Below are 16,434 nucleotides of genomic sequence, written 5' to 3'. Positions count from 1 at the left end.
GCTAATAGTAAAAACTGTGGCTGGGAGCAGCAGTTCAACATAAGAGGCTCTCCAGCCTGAAGGATTCCAGCTGGAAAAGGACAGTTTAAAATTCTCACATTTCTTCCACATTCGACAACTGCTTCTGCAGCTCAAGTGATCCATCCTGGCTATTCCTATACGGCTTGTCACATTCTTTGCGGAGAGAAGGAAGCCAGCCTTCAGCTGAGCAGTTCATGGTGGGCTGAGGGTGACCTGAGGCCTTCTGCAGCCTCTCTTGTATGGGGGACAGGGACAGTGCTTTGGCTGAGCCCAACCCCAGAGTGGGTAGTGGAACATTATGTTGACAGTGGGGCACAGGACAGCTCTGGATGTGCCATAGCCCCTCTGGCCATGGAGCTGAGCTACTGGCATGATAGAGAGCATGGCTCCCCCAAAAACAGGGACAACATGATGCAGATTTCAGTGGAACTGTTACCCTCCAAACAAGGTCTGCAGGGAAATTCCACTGATTATTTTCTTTGTCCGACTCTGCTCGATAAATTAACTAAGTAGGAGAGAGGGAAGAGGAGAAGCTATGCCTCATAAGCTGTTCCACTGACAGCTGTGGGTCTCCATTCTGATTTCCCACTGTCAACGTTTTCAAAGACACCAGTAATGCTCAGTTTACACAACACATAATATACAAAGCCATGAACTTCTTTTGACAGGTTGTCTTAAAAAGAAAAAAAAATAAAAAGAAGAAAGAAAAAAAGTAAAAAAGAGAAGGGGGATCTCAGTTTTAACTACATTTATCTTAACACACCACACACATGGAAATCCCATGGGGACAAAAGAGGGGTTACCAGATGTGGGACACAGAGCTGCCATGGGGCTTGGAGGCAGGAGTCCAGCCAGAGGACTGCTAGGCCCTGCCAGCATGAAATCCTCACAACACACAGAGCCAAAACCTCCCAGCTTTAGCAAAATACAGAGAGCCAGAAAGCAGCTCCCATCTGTAATAATTACAACAGAGTTTCCCTTGTCCTTGCTCTATTTATTGCTTCTGCCCTTACCGTGCGTTGCCTGAGACAGAAGAGACTATTAATGATCAGAATATTTCTTTGTGGACAGTCAGAGCTTTGGTGGAAAACTCCCTCATTCTCTCAAACATCGCCACTTCTTTTAGAGGAGGAACGAGTTGGTTTACACTGCAGATTGAATGAGGCATTAAATGACTGCGTTGCAATGACTGCAGTGGGGGGAATGGTCGCCTCCAGTGGAATTGGAAAGCTGTAATGACGCCTTTATAAAGGCACAATAACTGTTCAAGTATCCTTGTCTAATTTGTCACAAAAGTTGTCCGGGACTTTTCTCTCCTTTATTTTTCAGAGGGGGAAAAGGTGAATATCAGGAATTATGGCCAAGGCTGCACAGAGGCAGACAGGAGGGCACCCAAATCTTCCCCAACTGCTCAGCTCCACGATGGCTTTTTGCAAGGAAACAACTCGCATGCCAATAATAATTGTTATTATTAATAACCAAGTGACGTCTCATTCTCGGTTACATCAGTGCCATACCCTGAGCCAGAGCTCCTGTCAATCACCCCCTTCCCCCTCCCCCCCCAACAACCACCACCACCAGCAGAGTGGAGGCAAAGGCTGCCGAGGGGGGTGAGGGGTGCAGAGGGCAGCTTTCGAGGAGCAATGGCCTGGGGCCGTGTCTAGGTTTTGCCCGGGGGGGACATAGGCACCGGGGGTTGACATACATGACATACATAGGGTTTCCAGCATGGCCAGCTCACACCTCCCACCTCTGCACGCCCGCAGGTGACAGCAGGGGAGGTGATGCCCCCACCTTCGAGAGCCGAGCTCCGGACGGTGGGAGCGGAGAAGGAACGCAGAGAGGCACCCCCGGCCGCTCGGCTGCCCCCATTTCTCCGCCCAAAGCTCCCAAATTCGGAGGCAGCCGCTCTGCCGGAGGAAAAGAACGGGCGCCGCTCGTGGGCGTTGGGGAAAGTTGCGCTCCGGGGAAGCGGCGGTGCAAGGTCAGGGCGGGCGGTGCAGCCCCACCGGTCCCCGAAAGCGGGGAGTGAAGAGGTCGCTTCTCACAGCCGGCTCAGAAGGACCAAACCGCTGCGATTTGCCCTTTTTCCCCGCCCCGTTCCCCCCTCTTTTTCTTTCTTTCTTTTTTTTTTTCAAAGGGGAGCCAGGTGCACGCTGCCTGCCGATACCCCACGTCGCTCCCTCTTCACCCAAACGAATGATGCAGCACTTTAATTAGGAGGGAGCGCCGCGTCCATATTGCACCGGCGAAAGAGAGCGGCGGAGCCTGGCAAACATGGTGCCCGGCCGCGGGCGCGGAAGCTGCGCCCCTGTCCGCGGAGAGCGCGGCGGAGCGGCGGGAGGACCCCCGGGCTTTCCCCGCAGCCTCTGCAGCTCCGCCCGACAACTTCGCGATGCCGAACCGAGGGTGCAGTTAAGTGTTCTCCCGGCCGAGTACTGGGGGAGTTTGGGTTCAAAGGATGGGTGCGGGGATACGCGGAGCTGCGTGTGCCCGGGATGGGCGTGAGCGGGTGCGGGAGGTGGGGACGCGCGGGGCAGCGGTGATGCAGGAGGCTCCGGGGACAGAAGGGACATCAGGGATTCGGGGACATCGGATGCCGCGTCTCTGACCTGACCTATCTCAGAGGGGACCCGCGGGTGCCATTCAGAGGAGGAACAGTCCGCGGTTCCTTCCGCGCATCGCGCGACTTTCAGCTCCGAGCGGACACGCGCAAGCCTCCCGCTGCGCTGCGCTCCTCTCCGCGGATCTTCCGCGGGCCGCGCCCCCTTCCCGCCCCGCAGCCCCGTTACCTGCCTGCGGCTCCCCGGGGCGCCCAGGTGCCGGCCCCTTCGCCTCCGCGCAAACTCCGCGCATGGGAACGCGCCCCGTCTTGCGCCGAGGGGAAGGATGCGAGAGGTGCCGCGTGTCCTCCGCCGCCAGGTTTTGGGCTTTGCTTCCTCGGAGGGAGGGAGGAAGGGTGGCTGCTGGGTCCTGGAGGAGCTGCGGGGCCGGACGTAGCGGGACGGGCAGCAGCGCGGGGAGCAGCGGGAGATGCGCGGAGAGCGGAGCGGCCGAGCTGGGACAGCTCTGCCTTCCGCGCCGCATCCCTGCAGTCAGGGCATCTCTGATTGCCGTCAGTTTTTTATTTTTATCATTATTTAAACGAGAAGGGGTTGCCAATTGTGACCTATCCCGGCGGCTTTTTCCTCTCTGATTCTTCTTGCTCTTTTTTTTTTTTTCCTCCCCCATCTGCTCGTTTCCCACTTCCTCTCCGCCAACCAGCCCCCTCCTTCCCTCTTAAAAAAAAAAAAAAAAAAAAAAGGCAGAAAGAAAAAAAAAAAATGTATAGTCAGGGCTTCCCAAATGCGCGCCCCCGACCTGGTGCCAAGCGCGCCCCCTCCATTTGTTCCCCTTCTTGAAGCTCATTTTCATGACGTGGAAAAGCCTGATCCAGGGCAGCACCGCGCACACACACACACACGCACCGCACACACCGCACACACCCGGGAAGGAGCGCATCCGACACCGCCGCGCCCCGGCGCTCCCGCTCCGCGCTGCCCGGTGAAGGCGGCGGCTGAAGCCTGCAGCAGCAGCAGCAGCAGCCCCTCCGTTCCCTCCTCCATTGAGTGTGCCAAACAGCAGCTCTGCATCCTAAAGAAGATCATTGAGGGGCTCATTGCATTCCCAGCACGTCGCAGGCTCGGTTCTTTTTTTTTTTTTTTTTTTTTCCTTTTGCCTCAGCTTCAGCAGGAGTGGAGAGAGGGAGAGAGGCAGAGGGAGAGGCTGAGGGAACAGCAAGCTTTAAACTCGGGCTTTTTCCCCCCCCTTTCTCCTCCCTCCCCCCCCCCCTTTTTTTTTTTTTTTTTCTGTAACGATGTGCTAAAATCTCTCCTGCAGACCGGTAAGTACGGCTTTCTGGATCCTTTTGTCTTCGCGTAGGGTCAGAGACACCCCCTCTCCCCAAAAGGAGATATAATAACCCTCTTTATTTATTATTAGTATTAGTATTATTATTGCTATTATTAATATTTTATTACAGAAGAGAAAGAACTTAAGTGGCTATTTTTGCAAAGGAGACAGAGAGACTGATACTGCAATAGAGCTCTCATCTCTCTCCCTTCTCCCCAATTAGATGCTGGCTTTAATTGCAGAGGGTATTTCTCTTTTCATGCTTCCAACCATCTCTTTCCCACAGGGGAGGGTTTCATTTGCAAGTTGATCCGAAGGATTTCTTCTCCTTTGGCATTTCTCTCTTCGAAACGCATCTTTCTGCTCTTAAGTTTGGGGACGGGGGGTGGGGGGGAGTGGGGGGGCAAAACGTTCCAGTTCTCACGCGTGGAAGGCAAAAAGGACCTTTTCTGTTGGGAGATTAAGACTAAAAGCAGTGATCGCTCCGAATAATTCCAACGGGCATTTCAGGGATTCAAGGAAGGCTGCATCACTGCCGCTATTCTCGCCGCCCTTAGCATTTGCTCTGTGCCCATACGTTTAAAATATCGGGTGGAAGGATGGGGGAAACGGTATGTTGAAGGAGCTGCATCTCATTAGTACAGTATTATTTTCATCTGATTGGAGAAGAACGGTGCCTTCATTCGGAAGCTCATATAGTAGGATAGATAATTTACCGGCTGGTAAGTGCCAAGGCATTTTCTCTTCCACTTTCAGCTTTCTAACCGGGTCTCCTGCTTGGTGCTGGGGCACAGAACAGCCTACCCCGAGGCAGGCTGAGCGCTCCATCCTGGCTGCCTCCGAGCTGTCACTTCCCCTTAGATCTGCTGATCGCATGGGCATGTGCTTTAGCAAGATTAATCATCTCTAAACGCTTTAATCAGCTAAAATGACTAATATGTGGTATGTATCTATCTATGATAATTTACCAGCTGCAATAATGTTGTGGTTGTGTTCGGATGGGGAATGTTTTCCTTTAGATCAGGGTTGCTAACCATTTGCTGCTTTAAAGATATTGTGGGGGTGCCGGAAGGGAAGCGTTCTGGTAGGGACATCAGCAAACCTCACATTCCTCCCAACTTACCTACAGAATGCACGGAGCTGGCAGGGAGAGAGATGGAAGGGCTGGAATTTGGTAACTTTGAGAGTTTGCATGGATGAGAATCATAGAATGGCCTGGGTTGAAAAGGACCCCAATGATCATCTAGTTTCAACCTCCCCACTATGTGCAGGGTTGCCAACCAGCAGACCAGGCTGCCCAGAGCCACATCCAGCTTGGCTTTGAATGCCTCTAAGGGATGGGGCATCCACAGCCTCCTCGGGCAACCTGAGAGCTGTAGTGAGACAGCAGAGAGTCCCACTGGGGAGATATCCCTGTATCCATGCGAGCGATGATGGCTCTAAGCCTTGCAAACAAGTAGCAACGACGTGTGGTTGTGAACAATGGTGCTGTGGTGGAACACAGGCAGAGAGGCAACACGTCCTGCTGTGTGCTCGTGTTGCTGTAGGGTCTGCATGTGCTCTCCTGGTTATATAGGTGGCACCTCCTGGGGGGCGGAGGGAGGCTGATATCGCGTGATTAAACCTTCAACATCTCTTAGGTATAAATCAGGGCAAGGCTCGCGCATCTGACACCCTCAGAGCGTGTTGTGAACATCCAGCCAAGCACTGCTGAACTTTGCAGGAGTCTGCACAAGTCTGGCAGGTAGGGGCTCGGTGTACGGAGCGGGGCAGGACAGGGATACTGAAAATCTGCATTTTGTTTCCCATTGCAGTTTTGTAAACGTCAACAAATGATGAAACCTTCCTCGGCAGAGACGCTTCACAAAGGAAGGATGTGGTGGATAATTCTTCTAAGCACAATTGCTCTAGCATGGACTACACCCATCCCCTTAATAGAGGACTCGGAGGAACTGGATGAGCCTTGCTTCGATCCATGCTACTGTGAAGTGAAGGAGAGCCTTTTCCATATACATTGTGACAACAAGGGATTTATAAATATTAGTCAGATAACAGAGTCGTGGTCGAGACCTTTCAAACTTTATCTGCAGAGGAATTCCATGAGGAAATTGTACACCAACAGTTTTCTTCACTTAAACAACGCTGTGTCCATTAACCTCGGGAACAATGCACTGCAGGACATTCAGACGGGGGCTTTTAATGGGCTCCGGGTCCTGAAGAGGTTGTATTTGCACGAGAACAAATTGGACATTTTCAGAAACGACACTTTCCTGGGTTTGGAAAGTCTGGAATATCTGCAGGCAGATTACAATGTCATTAAGCGGATTGAAAGCGGGGCGTTTCGAAACCTGAGTAAATTGAGGGTCCTTATCCTAAATGACAATCTCATCCCCATGCTTCCCACCAACCTATTTAAGTCCGTGTCCTTAACCCACTTGGACTTGCGTGGGAACAGGTTGAAAGTGCTCTCGTACCGCGGGATGTTGGACCACATTGGCAGGAGCCTGATGGAGATTCAGCTGGAGGAGAACCCGTGGAACTGCACGTGTGAGATCGTGCAGCTGAAGAGCTGGCTGGAGCGCATCCCCTACACCGCCTTGGTAGGGGACATCACCTGCGAGACCCCCTTCCACTTCCACGGCAAGGACCTGCGGGAAATCAAGCGGAGCAAGCTGTGCCCCATGCTGTCCGACTCCGAGGTGGAAGCCAGCCTGGGCATCCCCCAGCTGTCCTCCAGCAAGGAGAACGCATGGCCTACCAAGCCCTCCTCCATGCTGTCCTCCTTCCATTTCACCGCTTCCTCGGTTGAGTACAAAACCTCCAACAAGCAGCCCAAGCCCACCAAGCAGCCCCGGGTGCCCCGGCCTCCTCCGACGCCCCGTGGGCTGTACCCTGGGCCCAACCAGCCACCTGTGGCCGCCTACCAGACCCGTCCCCCCATCCCCATCATCTGCCCCACAGGCTGCTCCTGCAGCTTGCACATCAACGACCTGGGCCTGACGGTCAACTGCAAAGAGAGAGGCTTCCACAACATCTCTGAGCTCCTGCCCAGGCCCCTGAACGCCAAGAAGCTGTACCTGAGCGGGAATTTGATACAGAAAATCTACCGCTCCGATTTCTGGAATTTTTCCTCTTTGGATCTCTTACACCTGGGGAACAACCGCATTTCCTATGTGCAGGACGGGGCTTTTATCAACCTGCCCAATCTCAAGAGCCTCTACCTGAACGGCAACGACATCGAGCGGCTCACCCCGGGCATGTTCCGGGGCCTGCAGAGCTTGCATTACCTGTACTTCGAGTACAACCTGATCAGGGAAATCCAGCCGGCGGCCTTCAGCCTCATGCCCAACCTGAAGCTGCTCTTCCTCAACGACAACCTGCTGCGCACTCTGCCCACCGACGCCTTTGCCGGCACCTCGCTGGCCCGGCTCAACCTCCGCAACAACCACTTCTTGGCGCTGCCGGTGGCCGGGGTGCTGGAGCACCTGCACGCCATCGTGCAGATCGACCTGAAGCTCAACCCCTGGGACTGCACCTGCGAGCTGGTGCCTCTCAAGCAGTGGCTGGAGGCCCTCAGCTCAGTCAGCGTGGTGGGCGAGGTGCTGTGCGCCAGCCCCGAGCGCTTGGCCCGACGCGACCTCCGCGCCCTGGAGCTGGCCGCGCTCTGCCCCGCCGCCCTCCGCCCCGCCGCCGCCGCCGCCGCTTCGCCCCCCGCCGCCGCCGCCCCTCCGCCGCCCGCCGCCACCGGCGCCGCCGCCTACGAGCTGCCCCCGCCCGGCGCCGCCGTGCCGCTCTCCGTCCTCATCCTCAGCCTCCTCGTCCTCTTTTTCTCCGCCGTGCTGGTGGCCGCCGGGCTCTTCGCTTTCGTGCTCCGCCGCCGCCGGCGGAAGCTGCCGTTCCGCGGCCCGCGGGCGGAGGCGGCCGACCTGGGCGGAGTGCCGCTGCGCTGCCCGCGGCTCTGCGAGGAGGGCGGCGGCGGCGGCGGCGGCGGCGGGGGCGGCGGAGGGGAGCGCTCCCCGGAGAAGGCGCCCCCGGCGGGCCACGTCTACGACTACATCCCGCACCCGGTGACCCAGATGTGCAACAACCCCATCTACAAGCCGCGGGAGGAGGAGGAGGAGGCGGCGGGGGGAGGCGGCGGCGGCGGGGAGGCGGCCGAGCTGCTGCGGGGCGGCGGCGAGCGCTTCTCCCACGCTGCCGCCGCCGGAGCCGCGCAGGAACCGGGCACCAACTACCGCACTTTGCTGGAGAAGGAGCAGGAGTGGAGCCTGGCCGTGTCCAGCTCGCAGCTCAACACCATTGTCGCCGTCCATCCCCAGCACCCCGCGGGCGGAGGGCTGGCGGCGGTCCCCGGAGCTCCCGGGGGAGCGGCGGCGGGGGGATGCGGCGGCGGCGGCGGCGGCGGCGGCGGCGGGGGGGCCCCGCGGGACCGCGAGCGGCCGCCCTGCGCCGTGGGCTTCGTGGACTGCCTGTACGGCACCGTGCCCAAGCTGAAGGAACTGCACGTGCACCCCCCTGGCATGCAATACCCGGACCTGCAGCAAGACGCCAGGCTCAAAGAAACCCTTCTCTTCGCGGCCGGAAAGGGCTTCTCAGACCACCAAACCCCCACAAGCGAATACCTCGAGTTAAGGGCCAAACTCCAAACCAAGCCGGATTACCTCGAAGTCCTGGAGAAGACCACGTACCGGTTCTGAGCCGCCCCGCCGCCCGCCCGGCCCCGCCGCATGCGATCGAGGATCCAGCTGTGCTCCCCCCGCCAGATGTGCAGCGGGGGGGGGCCGTTCTCAGATCATTAATCGACAAAGTGCCTTCGCAGACTTTTGCCAGCAGATGTTAATCAATCATTATTTTTTTATACTGAAACTGAGACTTTGACTGTGCCATGTCTAAGGTATATTATTATTATTATTATTATTATCGGGGATCTTTGTACTGATCCTGATTAAGTAAATGCCATGTGTGTCTCTTTTTTTTTTTTTCTTTTTTTTTTCCCCCTTTTATTTTTGTTTTGCAGTGAACTCCCTCTATATTTTCCCTCGGAGGGGAGGGGGGGGGGGGGGAGGAGGGATGGAAGATGGCATTTCGTGGCTCGCTTCCTTCTTGCCCATCATGGCACAGATTCTGTACATTTATTTAAGCAAGCAAGCAAACAAACAAACAAAAAGTGCAAAGAAGCAAACGAGCGCAGTTTGCTGCATGCCTGGAAACTGCAAGAGGGAAGGGAGGGGAGGGTCTTGCTCGAATGTCTCACTCGTGTCTCTCTCCCTCCCTCGCACACACGCACACACACACCCGCACCACCACCCCGCTGCCCCCTACGGGATCCCTCCCCCCCCCCCCCCCCAAGCGGTGCGGGGCCGCAGCCCTGGGTTGTCCCCACGTGGCCCACCCACCCCTCGAGGATGCGCGGTGACGCTTCGTCGTGACACCATGGTTTGTTTGGGTTTTTTTGTTCTTTTTTTTTTTTTTTTTTTTTTTTTTTTTTTTTTTTTTGAGGACATCCGCACTTTTCCTACTAAAAGCAACACGCGAACATATAGAAAAAAAAAAAAAAGGAGGAAAAAGAAAAAAAAAAAAAGAAAAAAAAAAGCAGCTACTGGGCACCTGTCACTAACAGCTTTGTAGGAAGCACTTTTAATGTTTTTCTCTCATACATACATCCATGCACACGCACACACCGAGGTACAACGATGTGCTTATATTTATTCTGTAATTTCAAGTGAATATAAATTGTAAAGGTAATGTTTAATCATTGTACAGTGATGCGTCTGGTATAGCTTTCCTAATAAAACGTTTTGAAAAAAAAAAAACATGCACATATATATATATATATATCCATATATATATATATGTATATATAAGACTACAAAGCTTGAACCTTAAACTCCAGCTTCCCCCTATGAGATTTCCTTCTCCCACTTTAACCTCGAGAGCTATTTTATTAATAACGGTTCAATGCACTGTGATGTTAACAGAGAAAACCCTGTACAGCTTCTCTCGCCAAGATACCACCCGAGACTTCTTAAAACCCGATTTACAATCTGTATTCCCACGATGCGCCGCGCTGATGGCAGTTTCCGTGTATTTAAAAATAGGCAGCGAATTTAAGCCCTCGTTCTCGTGCAGAGCTGCCTTTGCCTGCTGCTGGGCCAGGGGGAGGGGGGGCATCGCTAGGGGTGCTCCTGCCGTTCTCATCGCAGTCGATGAAGGGGGATGGGAAGGGGCACCGACTGTAACGCATTTCAATTTTGGAAAAAAAAAAAAAAAAAAAAAAAAACAACCTCGGTGCGAGCTGGAAAAGGATGCCTAAAGCATCAGCCGCTCAAAGCGGAGCCAGACCAAAGACGATATGGGGTTGCCCCTGCTGGGGGAAGTCCCGGTCGGTATCTTGGCCCCGGCGGATCCGAGTCGGGCGGTGGCGGCGACTCCGCGCGGCCGCAAGGTGGCGCTATAACACCGGCACTGGCTTCCGCTGAGCCGCTGCCGTCCGGCCCCGGTCCGATCGCGGCCCCGCAGCTCCGGGCGTCTCTGAGCGGGATGGTGGGGAGGAGGGCAAGGAGGGGAGAGCTCGGAGCACGGTGACTTGAAGCCCTAAAGCTTGAATTCTGTAGAGAGCGATCGAATCTTATCTCTAAATCTCTTTTTGTCTTCATGGGGTAACGGTAATTTATCCAGGTGAATTGTGATTACTTTCCCCGCTCTGCGTTGAAATTGTATCTCCCCGAGGGCGTTTCATCTGGTTGGTGTTAGGGAGGTTGAGGATTTCTGCCCTTTGGGGTTTCCAGCACTGCTTGGTGTCACCTCAGACCCAGCTGTCTCTCCCTTCTGTTGGGAGCAACTCTCTTCCACCCAGCACAATGCATTTAATGGAGGCAAAACCGTGAGTGCTTGTTTCCACCCTGAGCGCCTCTATTTATGGCATCAGTGAGTTTGCTTATTGCAGGCTTTTTGTCAGTCTGTCTTAGAGAAGCATCTGGGTGCGACAGAAGTAGTTTCCTGATCCTTGGCAGTAGCCGTGTGTGCTTTGAAATGGAGGGACAGCTCCAAATGTCTGCAATTCAGCATTGGCTTCGTGTCCTTGGTAAAATAATAATAATTGCTATACATTCAGAGATCCCAGATCCCCCTATTGAGCTGAATGCATTTTATAACTGCTGCGTTCAGCTCTAATGTGCTTGAGGGGAGGGGGTTGTTTTATGTGTTCTGTTGGTTTTTGGTTTTGGTTGTTGTTTTTTTTTTCCTGTCTGGTTGTTGGGTTGATCCTTTTTGTTTGTTTTTGATGCACAGTAGAAGAGCATGGACATGTTAAAAAAAATAAACATCCGAGTGCAGAGGCCAGATCTTTCTTATGATAATCATTGTGGTGTGATAATCATAACTGCACTGATAAGGGGACATGCAAGGAGCACGTGGAGCTGTACAAATCAGGTTAAAGTACAACCCCTAGTGAGAGCGGTGCTGCATACATTTGGCAATGCCATCAGACCCCGAGTGTTCATACTTGTATCCAAATATAGCAAAGCCAGTTGCAAATAGTGTTTATATTTTAATTACAATGCAGGAAGGCAAGAGAATTTCAGCATAACTATAGGTAGCAACCTCACCCATGGCTGGTGAGGAAATCTATTTATTCAGTGGAAATAAATTTGTTCTATGATGATGGAATTTTGTATTAAAAGAGATAATTTTTGGCTTACATCGAGTTATTTTTCTTTCCTTGTGTAGGAAGCTTTTCCTTTTCCTTGTGTGCTGGGGACTCCCTGGAACCATTTGGGGATGGTTCCCTCTGGAAATGTCGCTAATATATAACTGTGATATCTGATGTATATTGCAATGACTTCTATTTTGCTATTTCATTGTGTCGAGCTGAGGTTGAGCATTGCTTCCCACTGCAGGAAACGAAAGTGGATCCATCATCTCTGATGTGTGACGGGTGAATATTTACATGCTGTGATTGGGTTGCTTCTAATTCACAGGGATTATCATCATCATCAGGGGTATTATTGGTAGCATTAATAACATTGGGAAGGAACCAAATAAAGTCAAATGATCCACCTTCACGTTGGAGCTGTTTGATGGGATAGTGCTTGAAATAAATCTCTCTGTATTTTAGCATGGTGTGTGACAAGCAGGTGGTATCAGCTTCAGCAGGTCAGCATGTGGTGGTGCTCAGAGCCGTGCTGTAAATCTGTTGCTATGTGTTTGCTTTACTCACTCACTGACTGTATCAAAGTTCTTCCTACAGGTGGAGAGGACGGGAACCACCAGGTAAGTCCCAATCCCAGCCAGTAACAGCTGCATGCAGGGAAATAGAGATGATGATGACGGTGCTCAGTACTCTTTTGTACTTCTTTGGTATTGGCATTGATGTAAGATGATATGTTAGATGGGTCAGAAGTTCTCTTTGCAACTTGAACTTTTGCTGAACTGGCTGTACCAGTAGAGATGTTAGTTGTTGAGGTACGAATAGTCTGACTCCCACAATGCACAACGCCTCTTGGAGTCTTGTGGGATGCTAGGAAGCATACTGCCCTGGTCAGATGAATGTTGCAACTCTAAGGATTCTGTGTCTGGAGACATCGTTTGCTCTGAGAGTCAGTGAGTTTGAGTGAAGCTGTGGTAACTCAGCATGTTGTCAGGGACCTTTCCAAACAAAAAAAACAAACCAAAAAACAAAAAACTTTTCATATATTCATAGAATGGCCTGGGTTGAAAAAGACCACAATGATCATCAAGTTTCAACCCCCCTGCTATGTGCAGGGCTGCCAACCACCAGACCAGGCTGCGAGTCCTCTTTGTAGATGTGGTTTGAAGCAGACCGACTTGTATTCTCTGCTATAAACAGCATCATGACAGAAAGGTCTCTGCAGATTGTCAGTATGCAATGGTCTCTATTTCTGGAAGGCTGATGTGTGCTAGCAGCAGCTCTTGAGTGCTGTGCTCCTTCTTTACTCAAGTACCTGCTTCAGATGGAGTTGAAGGGTTCACATGAACAGCGTGTGATAAATTGGCTCTGTCTACAGCAGAAGTGTTCACGTGAAGGTAGTGTGCAGAGTCTGGCTGTAAGTTTGGAAGTTCACTGCTTATCTACATTACTCAGCCTGAGAATATGGCTTTTGGCAATCACACCGGCCATTTCAGTGTGAACTCGTTCCAGAATTGCACTTCTTCCAATGGCATTTGCCTTTACAACATGGATACACTCTGCTGCACATTGCATGTTCCTCCTTGCTGAACCAAGATTTGGTTCGAAATCTGACTTCCTCGTATCTGACTTTCACAATAAGCTCATGTATGGGTTGGATTGTTCAACACAGTCGTTTCCATGTGAGAAATACAGTAGAATTTCACCCCATATGTAGTTTCATGACTTATTCACACTAAAACCTATCTCTTTGTACAAAAAAAAGGAGCCATTTTTAATAATGTGTGATGGAAATACTCTTTTTCCCCCTCTTCTTGAAAAGAAAAACTGATTTATTCTGGAAAATGTATCTAAGCCCCAATGTGATGCATGATTGTGCTTGTGGAAGAAGTGGAATATGCCAGGAGCAAAGCTTTGTGTGGGCATGGAGCTGAGGTCTGATCCCATTCCTGTTGAAAGCAGTGGTGGAATTCATTGCAGCTCAGTTTTGATCAACGGACCCAAAGGCAGAGCAAAGTCTAATCTCAGAAAATTGCAACCTATGTTCAGTGGTTCCAGGTATCCTGAATAGTCCATGGGACTGTTTCTGAATAACGTGGAGAACAGCATAGGGAAAAACGTGATACTGGTTTAGTAACTGTCTCGATTGACCTCATTCACGAATTAACCCATTTTTAGCACTTCTTGGTATGAAAGAAAAGAGCTTGCCTGAAGGCAAATATCACAGTAGTGTCACAGTTCATGAAATGTAGCAAGTGGTGGAGGAGTTTAGATCTAATGTATAACGTAGAGCCAATCTTTAGGTTACTGTAGCCAACCAGCTCGTTCATGTAACAGTTGCAAATACCTTACTGGTATTGCCTTTTTCTTTGAAAGCAAGAATATTTACAAGTACCGAGAATTGGGTTTTTATATGTATATATTTAAATGTCTTTTGCTTAATTCTTAGAGCTTCCTGGTTCTTTTGAAGCTGTGTATTTGTACTTTTGTTTAGGTCACTTGGGGAGATAGGGGTGACTGTTGAAGCCATCAGTTTTGCTATAGACGGTGATCATCAGAAGGTTACGGGCGTGACGTGATGTAGGTTATCTTTATCATTATGAAAGCATTTGGAGACATTGGATTTTCTCTTTTAAATCTGCTGATATTGTGGTGGTTTTCAGTAGAGTGTCAGATTGTTCACTTCTTTGTGGGAAAATGATGGGGGGAAAGTTCAAGGAGTTACTGGCTTTGCTATAGGAATTCCCTGTCTAAGGGTTGTACCTCCGCGGAGTGGATGCTGCATCAGTCTTTACATTTTGAATGTGAAGGATTGAAATTCTAAATGAAGGATTATTTTTTTGACACTAGGAAGATGTACATATATGCAATACTAAGAAGTCGTGTGCCTTAAAAAGAACAGATAACTATAGAGGGTATAGCACAATATAGCATATTAAAAGCTCAGTCGTGTGTCGTGTACTGAGCATGTGATGTACTGAATGTCCATTTACCTTTTCTAACATCTTTATTTTTCTACCGGAATCGCCTGTATCTCTCAAGAGTATCCTATATATTCTATGAATTCAGAAGAAAAGTTTTAGGTTAGTGAAGGGTCAAATCTCTCTGAGTCAGGGAAGACAAATAGATAGCATGACAAATGGGAGCAAAGTTCCTTTGCATGGCACGTGTCGTGGAAGCTGGGCATGTTGTGTAGCACTGTACCAGGAAGGGAAGTTCTCTGTAGGGATGCAGATAGTGGTTTCAAACATGTGTTCCCAAATTGGGGACAGTCACTGTTGGACCTGAGACGTGGTGCGTGTGATGGCATTGCCATCTATTCTGCTGCTGGTGACACCTGGCACCATTGCTGGTGGAGACTCCTGAAACAGCAATCCTAAAAAAAAAATGAAATGGCTCATGGTTTTCATGACAGTTATCTGAGTAATCCTTGAACAGAGGTCTGTTATTGAACTTTGGATGCTTTTGCTTTGGAAATCAAGGCTAATTACAGTTTTGTTGCTGTCGTTTTCTGATTGGTTTTAATGAGGGGTATCAATGGAGAAATGAAAACGTTGCAATGTGAAAGTTATCACCAAAGATTACTTCTTAGTAGGACTTTCAAATCTCCCTTTTCTACTCTTTGCTTTGGAGAATGAGGGAGCCATGCTCAAAAGAGCATAGGATCTGCCACTTGAGCTCAGAGTTGCAATGTGTTTGTGCTTCTGTGTCCTCTCATTCCTAAGAGCACCCATTATGTTAGGCTCAAAGGAAGATGTTAAGGAGCTCCAGTTAGTGGGATTACAGGGCCAGATATGGCCAGCTAACCTGCTGCACCATTAGCTCTCACCCCAAGCAATCAGAGACCCGTGGTCCCTCTCAGCTGCATGGCACAGGGGTTAGAACAGTGATGAGCACTTAGAAAAACCAAGTTGTAGCATTTCTGTGCAAAATGAACATGAAAATGTTCATGAAAATGAACATGAAAATGAAAAACCTGGGCTCTGGTAACAAACATTGACTGTTGGCCTCTGGGTTCTTTAGGAAACTCATCCAGAGCTTCACTGGCGCAGTTAAACTGCCATGTAAGGGCACACCTGGTTGGTCCTCATGAAAGCACTGCTGGAAAAGATATGTAACTAATGCATTCTTCTTCATCAAAGAGCATCGTTTCTTGTGGCATCACTTCTGTTGTGTTTTCTTGCAGTGACCCAAAAACCTGGCTGCTTTGGAAAGTGGATAGTATTGGCAATCAAAGAAATATGGCAAGTAAAGATATTTTTCAGATCCAGTTTATATTAGCGTTTTATGCCAAGAAAGGGCAAATCATTGCTATCGGGTCCTTGTTCTGCCGCCTTCACTGATCAAGGCAAAGAGTGATGGTTCAGTGTCTTCATTTATCCCCTATAGTTTTAAGCCAACAAAGCGAAGAAGGTGGATGTATGCAATTTATGTGTGTATTTATGTCTTCCTCCTTTGTACAGTGTGGGGCCATGGCACTACAGATGGTGGTGCTGATGGGTGGAATGGCATTGGCACTGCTGGGTTAAACTGCCACGAGTAGGAACCGTGCCAAGGCTAACAATGCAAACAGCACCACAAAGTCAATCACCTCGCTGCGTAAGGGACAGTCAGTGGCAGCAAACCATTCCTGTAGAGACCTCTCCTTTAGAGCAGGGGAACAAACGTCTTACAGAATCCCTTCTCCCCCACACTGAGCCTGAATTCTCAGGCAGCCTTCAGATTTGTTGGCATTCTCCACATCGCTTTTACCTGCCTGCATGCAGAGATAGATAATCATTTGGCTGACAGTGGGTTGTGACGCCTCGGTTTGCACGTAGACCGTGCGAGAGAAACGGAGACCAATTGAAAATATGGTTATCTTTGTTGGGTTT

At 50.6% G+C, this 16,434-nt stretch overlaps 1 protein-coding gene across 6 annotated transcripts; it reads left to right on the top strand.

Moving 5' to 3' along the window:
* Positions 1-1,687: 1,687 nt before the first annotated feature.
* On the top strand, positions 1,688-16,418 carry SLITRK3 (SLIT and NTRK like family member 3). Of its 6 annotated transcripts, none has more exons than XM_048955404.1 (3): positions 1,688-2,435; positions 4,669-4,854; positions 5,727-9,236. In XM_048955404.1, exon 3 carries the CDS (start codon positions 5,745-5,747, stop codon positions 8,607-8,609), a length of 2,865 nt encoding a protein of 954 aa, XP_048811361.1. In that variant the 5' UTR covers positions 1,688-2,435; positions 4,669-4,854; positions 5,727-5,744; the 3' UTR covers positions 8,610-9,236. The 6 variants fall into 6 exon arrangements, 5 of the variants coding, with proteins under 5 accessions (XP_048811361.1, XP_048811362.1, XP_048811364.1 ...); XM_048955405.1 differs by lacking the exon at positions 1,688-2,435 and adding an exon at positions 3,865-3,904; XR_007378930.1 differs by lacking the exon at positions 1,688-2,435 and adding an exon at positions 15,747-16,418 and having other exon boundaries at positions 4,308-4,854; positions 5,727-8,806.
* Positions 16,419-16,434: the final 16 nt, after the last annotated feature.

This window comes from Lagopus muta, chromosome 9, assembly GCF_023343835.1.
Source record: "Lagopus muta isolate bLagMut1 chromosome 9, bLagMut1 primary, whole genome shotgun sequence".
Classification (NCBI taxonomy): domain Eukaryota; kingdom Metazoa; phylum Chordata; class Aves; order Galliformes; family Phasianidae; genus Lagopus; species Lagopus muta.
Note: the sequence above shows the minus strand (reverse complement) of the source record. Positions and strands in the feature narration are given on the sequence as shown.

Coding starts and splice junctions, on each gene's coding strand:
- SLITRK3 (XM_048955404.1), top strand. CDS start 5,745: ATGATGAAACCTTCCTCGGCAGAGACGCTTCACAAAGGAAGGATGTGG.